This window comes from Saimiri boliviensis, chromosome 2 (genome assembly GCF_048565385.1).
Source record: "Saimiri boliviensis isolate mSaiBol1 chromosome 2, mSaiBol1.pri, whole genome shotgun sequence".
Lineage (NCBI taxonomy): Eukaryota > Metazoa > Chordata > Mammalia > Primates > Cebidae > Saimiri > Saimiri boliviensis.
The window spans coordinates 13,577,289-13,589,130 of NC_133450.1; the positions used below are offsets into that span (position 1 = coordinate 13,577,289).

General features: G+C 53.4%; 1 protein-coding gene across 1 annotated transcript; it reads right to left on the reverse strand.

Annotated features, from left to right (window-relative positions):
- Window positions 1–1,638: 1,638 nt before the first annotated feature.
- On the reverse strand, window positions 1,639–4,944 carry KBTBD13 (kelch repeat and BTB domain containing 13). Its single transcript, XM_010351626.3, has one exon. It carries the CDS (start codon window positions 4,862–4,864, stop codon window positions 3,488–3,490), a length of 1,377 nt encoding a protein of 458 aa, XP_010349928.2. The 5' UTR covers window positions 4,865–4,944; the 3' UTR covers window positions 1,639–3,487.
- Between the last annotated feature and the right edge of the window lie 6,898 nt (window positions 4,945–11,842).

The following is an 11,842-nucleotide window of genomic DNA, read 5'->3' on the forward strand; positions in this document are numbered from 1 at the left end:
ACCACTTAAAATTCTTTTTTTTTTTTTTTTTTTTTTTGAGACGGAGATTCGCTCTTGTTACCCAGGCTGGAGTGCCATGGCGCGATCTCGGCTCACCGCAACCTCCGCCTCCTGGGTTCAGGCAATTCTCCTGCCTCAGCCTCCTGAGTAGCTGGGATTACAGGCACATGCCACCATGCCCAGCTAATTTTTTGTATTTTTGGTAGAGACGGGGTTTCACCATGTTGACCAGGACGGTCTCGATCTCTTGACCTCGTGATCCACCCGCCTCGGCCTTCCAAAGTGCTGGGATTACAAGCTTGAGCCACCACGCCCGGCCTTTAAAATTCTTAAAAGCTCAAGTAAGTCAACTGTGGGAAAGCTGTCTGTGAACAATGCATTATTATTATGCAGAAAAGACATCTCAGAAAGGGCTGCCCTGGATGAAGAACAACCAAATGCCGGGAGCCAGCAGGCCGGGGCTGAGCAGCCACAAGTGCAGACAGTCCTGTGGGATGAGAGAGACTGTGAGCTGATGGAACACGATGTGGCAAGTCTCGGGCATTTGGCACTGGTCAGGAGGCACGAGCAAGGAGGAAAATGCTCTGTACTGTTATGAAAAATTATCCGTTAACTTGAAAGTAAGACAAAAGGAGGACTATTTCCTTTCAATGTCACCTTGGGACAGGGTTGATCAGAGAAGAGTTAGTTTTCTTTTTTTTTTGAGACAGAGTTTCGCTCTTGTTACCCAGGCTGGAGTGCAATGGCGCGATCTCGGCTCACCGCAACCTCCGCCTCCTGGGTTCAGGCAATTCTCCTGCCTCAGCCTCCTGAGTAGCTGGGATGACAGGCACGCGCCACCATGCCCAGCTAATTTTTTGTATTTTTAGTAGAGATGGGGTTTCACCATGTTGACCAGGATGGTCTCGATCTCTCGACCTCGTGATCCACCCGCCTCGGCCTCCCAAAGTGCTGGGATTACAGGCGTGAGCCACCGCGCCCGGCTGAAGAGTTAGTTTTCAAGGGGAATGTACCTTTGCCTTACAATTTACCACAGAGCCCAGACTTTGTGAAGTTACATGCTAACTTACAGGCACGTGCACAAATACATATGTGCATGTATGTGAAGATGCAAAGGATTTTTGTTCTGTTATGCTTTTGTTCTGTAAGGCATACACCAGCTTTCTCTCTAACTTAGCAAACTTATTTCAGTATGTCCCTTCCAACTAAATATACAAATCTGTCTCTCAAATGCTCTTTTCAATCAGCTTTGCCATTCTTTTTGGTTCTAAGGTGAACTAAATAAATATTTAACCTGTGATAAAAGTTACACTTTGAGGCCAGATACAGTGGCTCATGCCTGTAATCCCAGAATTTCTGGAGGCCAAGCAGTAGGATTGCTTGAGCCCAGGAGTTCAAGACCAGCCTGGGCAACACAGTGAGACCCTACCTCTACAAAAAATTTTATAAAAATTAGCTAGCTGTGGTGGTGTGCGCCTGTAGTCCCAGCTATTCAGGAGGCTAAGGTGGGGAGGATCAAGGCTGGAGGTCAAAGCTGCAGTAAGTTGTTATTGTACCACTACACTCCAGCCTGAGTGACAGAATGAGACCCAGTCTCAAAAAAAAAAAAAAAAAAAAAAAAAAAAAATTACACCTTGATAGAGCCACAAGTGAGGAACTCTGCAGCTATGCTGTCTGGCTTTGGGCTAGTGGGTCAGCTTCTGCTACAAGAAGAGGGTACCCAAGTACAAGGCTCAAGGTAGATCTAGAGGGGAAAGACGGATGTGAACGTACCTTGCACATCATTCACAAGTTGCAAAAGTCAGGGTTTATTGTTGAGACTAATCGGACTAGGCTACTCCAGGGCTGGAAGGTCCCAGGCTTCTGAGGATAGCATTCTTCAGGCTTGGGACATAGGCCAAGAGAAGAGGCTGCTGGGGGCAGCCCTGACATGAACCTCCTTGCGCCGGGAGGTGCCATGTGGACACTGCATTCTCCACTTCTGATGAGACCAAGACTCCCTATGGGCCTCAGGTCCTGGGAGATGGAGACCAATCAGGACCACCCCGAGAAGTCTTCCCAAGGCCATAGAGATGCTGGAGAGGGCTGGGACAGGCAGCTGTCCAGAAGGCAGAGCTGAGGATTTTGATGAAGGAATGAAAGTCCCCATCCAACAACAGAGGTCAGCAATAGGTTCCTAACCAGTGGCCTCTGTAGCCTGGGTTTTTTTCAAGACATCATCATTTTAAGCATGGGCAGGGAAGTACCCCAGCTCAGTGAACAGGATCTCTGTCCTTACAATCTGCAAACGCGGTTGTGCACACACAATGATGTTACAGCCAGGGGTCCAATGAGCAATGCAGGCAGCCCAGGTCAGGAAAACGAAGAGCCAGGTCAGCCAGTGCTGCACAGAGGAGGATGGTACAGCGCTGACAGGGAAAGAGGAGACAAGGCATTCCTGCCAGGGGAAGGGCAGAATATGACAGGAAGTGGACAAACCTGTAGAATGCGAAGGAGGGGCTGCAACTGAGGAGGATGAGGCAGGATTTGGCTCATACCTTGAGTGACCTGAAGTCATGCGGGCTAACAGTCCACTGCCCCCATGGTGATGGCCAAAAGCGGGTGGGCAAGGGCTTATACTAAGGGTCCCAAAAGGGAACGTGGAGAATCCTCTCTCACCCCTACAGGTCTCACTCCAAGCTCAGTTCAGTCACTATCTGCTACAAGTTGGCCCAGCCTCACCCCCTCTCCAGATGCCCCAACTACTGCTGCTCTGCCAGTGTGGGTGGATTTGCAGAGCTCTACCCCTCTCAGCCTCTATGGTCTGAGCCTCCCCTTTCAGCAGCTAATGGTATCCTGTGCATCTCCTCCATAGAGTTTGCACACTCTCCTCCTTTCTGGAGTTACATATTTTTCCTCTTCCTATTTTCCCTTTGCCCTGATTTCTTCAGCACTTTCTTATTGTATTGTAGGTGGTTTTAAAACTTTTTGCATGTTGCTTTCACCTCTGTGGACCAAGACAAGTGTGTGTAAACCTTTTTGTTGTTTTGTAACCGTTAAGACTTTTTTCTGGGCTACCCTCTAAGCTTCCTGGATCCCTGTGTGGCAACTACAGCTCTCATTAGGCATGACACTGCATTGGGCATACAGTAGGTGCCTAATTCTTGCCTACTATTGGCAGTTTGATTAGCATCACTTAAGTCACTCCCAGCCATGGTCAATCGCTAGTCCATCATATACAAGCCTGGATTATTCGAATCCCAACTCCCCCTACCCTTTTCATTGACATTGTGACCCACCAGCTCTCAGCAGAGCACAAGTAATTTGAAGGCATCGTCGATGCTACCTGAGCTTCTTAAACATGTCCACACCATTGGAAGGCACCAGACCTGGGTGTCTCAGTAGAAAGTGGGAAGTTGCCAGCTAGTCCTAAGGCCGGCCTCACACACTCAGCCATAGCTTAAGGAGGCGCTGGGGCGTCTTCTCCCTCCTAAAGCCGGCCCAGAGGTCACAGTTCTGGCGTTGTCGAAGCCACAGGCCCAGGAGCGCCAGCAGGCAGCCTTAGGAGAAAAGTCTGCAAGGAGCCTGGCCTTGGGAAGCCGGCCTTCTCCCTGAGCAGCCGCCAGGTGCCGCCCTCGATGGCGTAGAGGAGCGTGAACATGCGGTTGACCGTATAGACGGTGTCGCCGCGCACCACTGCCGTGAAGAGCGCTCCCTTGCTGTTGACGAACTGGCCGGGCAGCGACGTCCACTGGCCCGTAGCCAGGTTGAGGCAGTCGATGACACAGTGCAGGAAGTCGTCCGAAGGTCCGTTGCGCACCACGTAGAGGCTGTCGCGGTGTGCCACCATGCAGTGGCCATAGCTCTGTGGATGCCGCAGCTCGGCCACCGGCAGCCACGCGTCAGCCCGCGCCGCGTACTCCACCACGGCGGTGGTGTCAGCCGGCCGCCACAGGCACACAAAGAGGCGGCCACGCGCCTGGGCGCACGGCACGCTAGCGGCCGGCTGCGGCAGGTCGGCCACGAACCTCCAGCAGCCGGCGGCCGGGTCGTAGCGCTCCACGGAGCTGATGGGGGTCCTCTGGAACTCGCCGCCGATGGCGTAGAGGCAACCGTCGAAGCCGGTCAGCGCCATGTCGTAGCGCGGCTGGTGCGTGCTGGGGAACTCTCGCCACGTGCCGCCTTCCGGGTCGTAGCAGAAGCCCAGCTCCACCACCTCCTTGCTGGCGCCGCGCACGCCGCCCACGATGTAAAGCTTGTTGCCTAGCGTGGCCACCCCGGCCAGCAACGTGCTGGCCTCCAGGGGCAGCGCGGCCAGCGTGCGCCACGCGTTCTCCTCCTCGTCCAGGTAGCACATCGTGCGCGACGCGTCCTCCAGGAAGCCGGGCGCGGGCGTGTGCGTGCTCACCGCCACGTAGCTGCTGGGCCGCAGCTCCGCCACGTAGGCGCGGGCCTCGGGCAGCGCCAGCTCAGCCGCCAACTCACGCTCGCCGTCTCGGATGAAAAGCGCGGCGCTGTGGAACACGTCGCGCAGGCCGAAGGCGGCGGCCGCGTCGCACAGCAAAGCACAGTTGTCCGACGTGAGGCTGTGCTCCAGGAAGCGCGCCAGCGCCGGCGCCTGCAGGAAGGCGGCGCACTCCACGGCCTGCAGCAGCTCGTCCTCCGCCGCCAGCGCCGGCCGCTCGCCGCGCAGCACCTGCAGCGTGGCACGGAAGCCGCCCGCGCTCAGAACGCCCAGGCGCACCTCGGCCGCGCGTGCCTCCCGCATGCCAGAGCGGAAGAGGCCCCGGAAGAAACCGCAGTGCTCCACCAGCAGGGCGCGGTCGGCCTGGAAGAGCTGGCCGCCCACCCACACCTGCACTGGGGTCTCCGGGCCCCGTAGCATGGCTAGCAGGAGGGGCAGAGGCCGCCGCCGGGGCCTTGGGTTCACCGGCCACCGACTCTGGGGCTCCCCCAGCGAAAAACTTCCCTGGGGGCTATAAATATCTCTCCCTGGCTAAAGATAGTACGGCTCATGTGATGTAGTGGCCCACAGACTGTATGGCTGCGGGCCCGGAGGGCATCTGGAGACCTGTGTGGTCACTCGTTTCCTTAAAAGAAATGGTAATAATGACCATATACCGTGACCTGCAGCATGGTGGCGCACTGAGGGTTGCTACGGAGATACCGATTTCACATACATCTTTCCAGCTGTGTGGCCTCGTGCGGGTGTCCTAACTCCATTCCTCATGTTCCAAATGGGGCCAGTAGGCCAGGCACGGTGGCTCACGTCGGTAATCTCAGGACTTTGGGAGGCTGAGGCGGGTGGGTCACCTGAGCAGTTCGTCCTCCTCCGCCATCGCTGGCTGCTAGGCCGATGGGGTGGAACACGTGCAGCGTGGCACGGAAGCTGCCCACGCTCGGAACGCCCAGGCCACCTCGGCGGCATGCGCCTTCCGCATTCCAGAGCAGAAGCCGCCGCTGTGCTCCACCAACGGGGGCGGGGGGGGGGTCAGCCTGGAAGAGCTGTCCAGGAGTTGAGGTAAGGAGTTCGATACCAGCCTGGCCAACATGGGGAAATCCTGTCTATATTAAAAATACAAAATATACATGTATATATGGCCGGGCGCGGTGGCTCACATCTGTAATCCCAGCACTTTGGGAGGCCAAGGCAGGCGGATCACGGTGTTAGGAGACCGAGACCATCCTGGCCAACATGGTGAAACCCCATCTCTACTAAAAATACAAAAATTAGCTGGGAATGGTGGCGCGTGCCTATAATCCCAGCTACGCGGGAGGCTGAGGCAGGAGAATCACTTGAATCCAGGAGTCAGAGGTTGCAGTGAGCCGAGATTGTGTCACTGTACTCCAGCCTGGCGACAAAGGAGACTCTGTCTCAAAAAAAAAAAAAAAAAAAAAAAAAAGCCAGTCATGGTGGTGCCCTGTAATACCAGCTACTTGGGAGACTGAGGCACGACAATAGCTTGAACTCGGGAGGCTGCGGTTGCAGTGAACCAAGCTTGCTCCATTGCACTCCAGCCTAGGCAAAGGAGTGAGGCTCTGTCTCAAAAAAAATAAAAATAAAAAAATAAAATGGGGCCAATAATAACACCTATTTCATAGTCTTGGGACAACATCTGAAATATTCTGGATGAAGCTGAGAGTTTAGGTAACTTGTCCCGGGCCATTCTGCTAGGAAGAAACTGAGACAAAATGAATACCCAGCCCACCTCTTCAGCTGAGAGGAGTGGGACAGGCAAATTGGAGAATGAGGCAGAGATGGAGCAAATACGTTGGGCCAGACTGGGGCCTAGGACCAGGGTGTTAATTTGTCCTGGGCTTCTGGCCCTGACTCTGAGCCAGTCCAATCTCTTTTTGAGTCTCGGTTTTCTTCTCTGAAAAATGGGAAGGATGGCAACCCTGCTTTGCAGATGAGCATCCCATAAAGCAGGCGTCCCCAAACTTTTTACACAGGGGGCCAGTTCACTGTCCCTCAGACCGTTGGAGGGCCACCACATACTGTGCTCCTCTCACTGACCACCAATGGAAGAGGTGCCCTTTCCTGAAGTGCAGCGGGGGGGGGGGGGGGGAGGCGGATAAATGGCTTCATGGGGCCGCATGCGGCCCGCGGGCCATAGTCTGGGGACACCTGCCATAAAGCCTCTGACTTGGGATGGGAATGGGAATTCCACACTTGCTGCGTGGCTCCAGGCCTTGGGAAAAGGAAGTGGGGCTGCCTAGGGGATCATATGCCTGTGGATGGGAAAAAGGGCTTCCTGAAATAATAGCTGACACTAATTGCACTGTGTGTCAGGCACTGTTGTAAGCACTTTATATTAACTCTTTACAACAGTCAAAGGAGTAGATACTATTATTTCTACCCCCCACCATAGATATTATCCATTTATTGCTTATAGCAACACTGAGAATTAGAACTATTAATGGCCTTATTTCATATATAGAAGAGACTGAATTGCCGAGAGGTTTAGTCACATAGCCAGAGAGTGGCAGAACTAGGCCTGGAATGCAGCCAGGCTGATTCTAGAACCGGGGTCCCCAACCCCATGGCCACGGACCTTAGGAACCAGGCCACGCAGCAGGAGGTGAGCAGTGAGCAAGCGAAGCTTCGTGTCTGTTTACAGCCACTCCCAATCCTCATTACTGCCTAATCGCTGCCTCCTATCAGATCAGTGACAGCAGCATTAGATTCTCATTGGAGGGTGAATCCTATTGTGAACCGTGCATGGGAGGGATCTAGGTTGCCTGGCCCTTATGAGAGTCTAACTAATGCCTGATGATCTGTTACTGTCTTCCCGTCACCTCCAGATCAGACTGTCTAGCTGCAGGAGAACAAGCTCAGGGCTCCCCTTGATTCTACATTATGGTGAGTTGTATAAGTATTTCATTGTATGTTATAATAATAATAGAAATAAAGTGCACAATAAATGTAATATTCTTGAATCATCCCGAAACCATCTCCCCTCTGCCATCCATGGGAAAACTGTCTTTCACAAAACTGGTCCCTGGTGCCAAAAACGCTGGGGACCGCTGGAGTGCAGTGGCGTGATCTCAGCTCACTGCAATATTTGCCTGTTGGGTTCGAGTGATTCTTTTGCCTCAGCCTCCATAGTAGCTAGGACTACAGGCATGCACTACCATGCCCGGCTAATTTTTGTATTTTTAATAGAGACAGTGTTTCACCTTGTTGGCCAGGCTGGTCTTGAACTCCTGACCTCAAGTGACCCACTCTCCTCGGCCTCCCAAAGTGCTGAGCCATACCACAGTGCTCCGATGCCTCTCTGTGCTACGAATGCTGCAGTCACCTTGTGTCAGGAGGGCATATTTGGAAGGCACTTCAGGCTCATAATGGTTCAATCCTCTCACTTACAGTGGAGGAGCTGGGGCAAAGGGAAAAGGGAAGTGCTCAGGGTCTTGTAGCTTGAGGCAGACAGCCCTACGCCTCCTGCTGCCCACTCTGGCACTTTCCCCACTGCACAGCACTTTTTCTGGGTGACCAGCTAAAACTGTGGGTCCCAAAATGGAGCTGGGGATGGAATGGAGCTTAATGATTATCTCCACCTGCCACCTTATTCTAAGGTGAGGAAACTGAGGCCCAGACATGTGTAAAGTGGTATCTGCCATTCAGACGTTCAGCTGCCCCAGCCTTACCTGCGGGCCTTCTTAGGGAGGATAACTGGCTCACAATGACCAAGTAGAAGGTGGGAAGAAGGCAGGGCAACTTCTCTCCCCCTTAGAATACACATAGATCTTCACGTATGAATCTGCAGACTCAACAGGATTATGCCCCCTCTGCTAGGGAACTCCCACCCAGCTCACTCCATCAAAGCAGTCATGGGATGTGGGGACCACTTGTGTGAGCCTGGGAAGCCAGAGGCCTGGAGGAGGCAGCCAGAAATATCTCTGATTCTCTGCCCCAGGGACCAGACAGGAAGAGGAGGAGGAGATGTGGGGGATGGGTGGGCAGGAGTCCCCACAAATAACTATCCCAGGCCCTCTGCCAGCTTCTCTCTTTCCCCAAGGCTGGATATTGGCTGAATGGCCTGGGATGTCCAGGCAGCAGATATGACAGTCCCAATCTTGGGGACCAGTGGGCTCTCAGTGCTGGGTCTTGACTGTGTCTTTCATCGCTGGTGGCTTCAGTGGTAGGGAGAGGATGATGACTGTTCCCATTTCACAGATGAAGAAAGAAAGGCTTAGAAATGAGCTGAGTTTTTCCTGGGTTATGAATGGGGATGTGGGGCTGAACTGAATGCAAGCCCACTGACCCCAGCTGCCTCTCCTCACCTTCACTAGTCTTGCCTCAGGGCAGGGAAACAGTTGCTTTCTGCTGGGGACAGGGCTGCGGGAAAACTGACTCCCAGGGGCTGGGCTGCTGCATAGTCCTGGGACCATAGTTCCCTCCCAGATGGCCTGTTCCAGACACCTAGTAACTGGCAGACACAACCAGATGGAACCATTGCGTGGCCCTCTCCAGAGAGCAGGAGGGGGAGGGAGCGCAAACCCCTTCTGGCTGAAGTTTGCTCTTGGCTTGATTTTTTCCAAGTCCAGCCCTGCCTTGAGTGGGCTGGGGCTTGTGCACACACCCAGTTTCCACCTTCAGCAGCCAGGCAGTGGTGAGGGGGTCACCCAAGGTGGGGGGGTCATGTTTTCCTGATGCTGGGCTGAGGATCAGCCCTTTTGTCCCACCCCCAAGGCCCCAGTGGGGTGTTGCCTGCAGCTGGGGAGAGTTTCCTCCTCCCGGACACTGAGTGTCCCTCTGGGATTTGGAGAGGACAAGGAACTATCCCGGCTATGGGCAGCCCACAGAGTTCCCAGGGCCTGCTCGACCCCGCACCAACCTCCCTCTCCACTCTGTTTCCCCCACACTGTGTGAGGTTGGGGATGGGGGCAAAGAAAGGAGAAAGGAGCCTGCCTCAGACTCTCAGCCTTTCTAGAGCGCAGACCCAGTGTTGTTCATCCCTGTAGCCACGATGATTGGCACGCAGCTGGCGTCTGTTAAGTAGACTCTCTGGGACACTAACCTGTGGGAGTCTCCAGCCTGATAGAGAAGCTATAACCCTTGACCTGGGAGACACCCCCACCCTCTGAAGTCTGATGGGAATGCCCTGGCCCTTGCCACTCATGCACGCAGGTGTTTCTGCACACAGGGTAGTGAGTGGCTTGTACTGCCTGGATCTGGAGAAGGAAGAGCACTGGACTGGGAGTCAGGATTCCTGCCTGGGCTCCGATACTGGTACCACCACTGCCTTACAAAAGCTACCCGAACTCTTCAGGCTACAGTGCTTCATGTGTCCAGTGGCATTTGAATCTGACTTCTAAGGCTCAGCTTTGACATCCGAACTTATCATTCAACAAGCACAGAAATGGTTGTCATGTTGTGCCTCCAGAAGAGGCAACCACATCACCAGAGGATACCAAAAGCTTAGCTTTATATGAAGTGGCTCCTGGGGATGGGTGGCAAGAGTAGGCTCTGCCATCAGGCAAACCTCACAGGCCCTACATGTCTAGACCTATATTTGCTCCAGTTGTTCACTCCAGAGGTATCGAGTGAGCACCTGCTGCATACCCACTGCTGGGCTTGGCGCCACATCCTCTGCATTTTTAGTGCCCAGGGCCTCCTATGAGACCCTCGATGGGGGTTGGGGGTAGAGGTTAAGGAGAGTTGGGTTACTTGCCCTAGCAGAATAACCTCTCTTGACCTGAAGTGTACAAATGTCACTAAACAGTTGTGACTTCTTCGTAGGTGGGTGAGAAATGTGTGCTATTTATATCCAGAGGAGGAGAGGAAACTAACCCTACTTCTTCAAGCTCTGGATAGGACACGTGTCATCTAATATACTTCTTGATATTGTCCCTGTTTTATTTTATTTTGAGACAAGGTCTTGCTCCGTCACTCAGGCTGGAGTGCAGTGGCGCAAATACAGCTTACTGCAGCCTCGACCACCTGGGCTCAAGCTATCTTCCCACCGTGGCCTCCCATGTAGCTGGGACTATGGGTGCACGCCACCATGCCCAGCTAATTTTTTTTTTTATATGTTTTTGTAGAGACAGGTTTCACGATGTTCCCCAGGCTTGTCCTTATTTTAAAGATGAGGAACTGAGGCCTGGAAGGGCAAAGTAGCTTATTCCAGGGTCTAACAGTAGCAGCCCACAGGTGAGGAAACTGGTCCCAGCCATGAGGTGGGCACTGTTTTCTTCCCAAGCCTCAGAGGAGGGGCAGACTTTGAGCACTGAGCTGTCACAGCTGAGGGTCCCAGCAACCAGCTGGCCACCGGCTCAAATAATCTCTGAGCTGGAAGAGAATTCAGGGTCATCTTACTGTACCGCAGCAAGTCATGGTGGAGTCTCCTCTACAACACTTTCTTAAAGTGGTCGCCCCTTGGTTGCTGCCAGTGTCAGGGGAGAGGGGTTCAGTTCTCCCAAAGACAGTCCTTTCTAACTATGGACAGTCAGATGGTTACAGAGTTCACCCTCAGACTGAGCTAGAATCCTGCAGCTCCCATCTCTTGGTTGGTTAAGTTTAAAGATGAGGAACTGAGACCAGAGAGATGTCAAGTAACATCCCAGCATCACTCAAGCTGGGAAGTAACAGAGCTTAAGTTTACATGCAGCTGGGCCGGTGTAGGCCCACAGCTAGCCCTGTCTCCAGCAGTGGTCCATTGAGATGATTGGTTTTATCCCACAGGCCCCATCTGGAACCAGTCTGTCTTCACAGGATGGGCCAGCCCAGGGATGTGGCTGGAACTTGGCTCCCACTTTCTCAACTCCTACAACTCAAAGGAAAACCCTTGGCCATTAGCTATATGACTAATTCTGGCCTGAGAGTGTAATCTAAACAAATTCCACCCAATACCTTAAAACACAGCTGGTTTACCCTGATCCTCCCAAAACACATTTAGGCCGAGTCAACATCCATGTCCTGGCCAGGAAAATATTTGTTCTCCATTGAAGAGACGTTATTACCATCCAGCTCTGACCCTGGGCCCTACCTGCAGACTGGTTTTCCATGGTTCCTCTCTGGGTGGGTGCGTAGATGAGCTAACCATCTGGGGGAAGCAGAAGGGCTGCTGGGAGAGAGGTCTCTGAGGCCCCCATGCCTTTCCCCGCTCTAGCCTGGAGTGTGCTACCGAAGAGATGCCTCACAGGGTTCTAGAATGTATACAGGCCTGGAGCCCAGGGCTGATTCTGTCACTCTCTATTATGGCTCATTTTCCCCTTCCTTTAGTATTTATAGATGGGGATATCAAAGCCCAAAGAAACAAAGTGGCTTGCCCAAGATCACTCCAGGGAAGGAGCTAGCACTAGATCCTAAGCGCCAAGGGTCGTGGTGTGGGCCCTTTGGTCTGTCTTCGGTATGACCAGA

Excerpts from the sequence above, each read along its gene's own strand:
- KBTBD13 (XM_010351626.3), bottom strand. The coding sequence starts at position 4,864 with ATGCTACGGGGCCCGGAGACCCCAGTGCAGGTGTGGGTGGGCGGCCAG.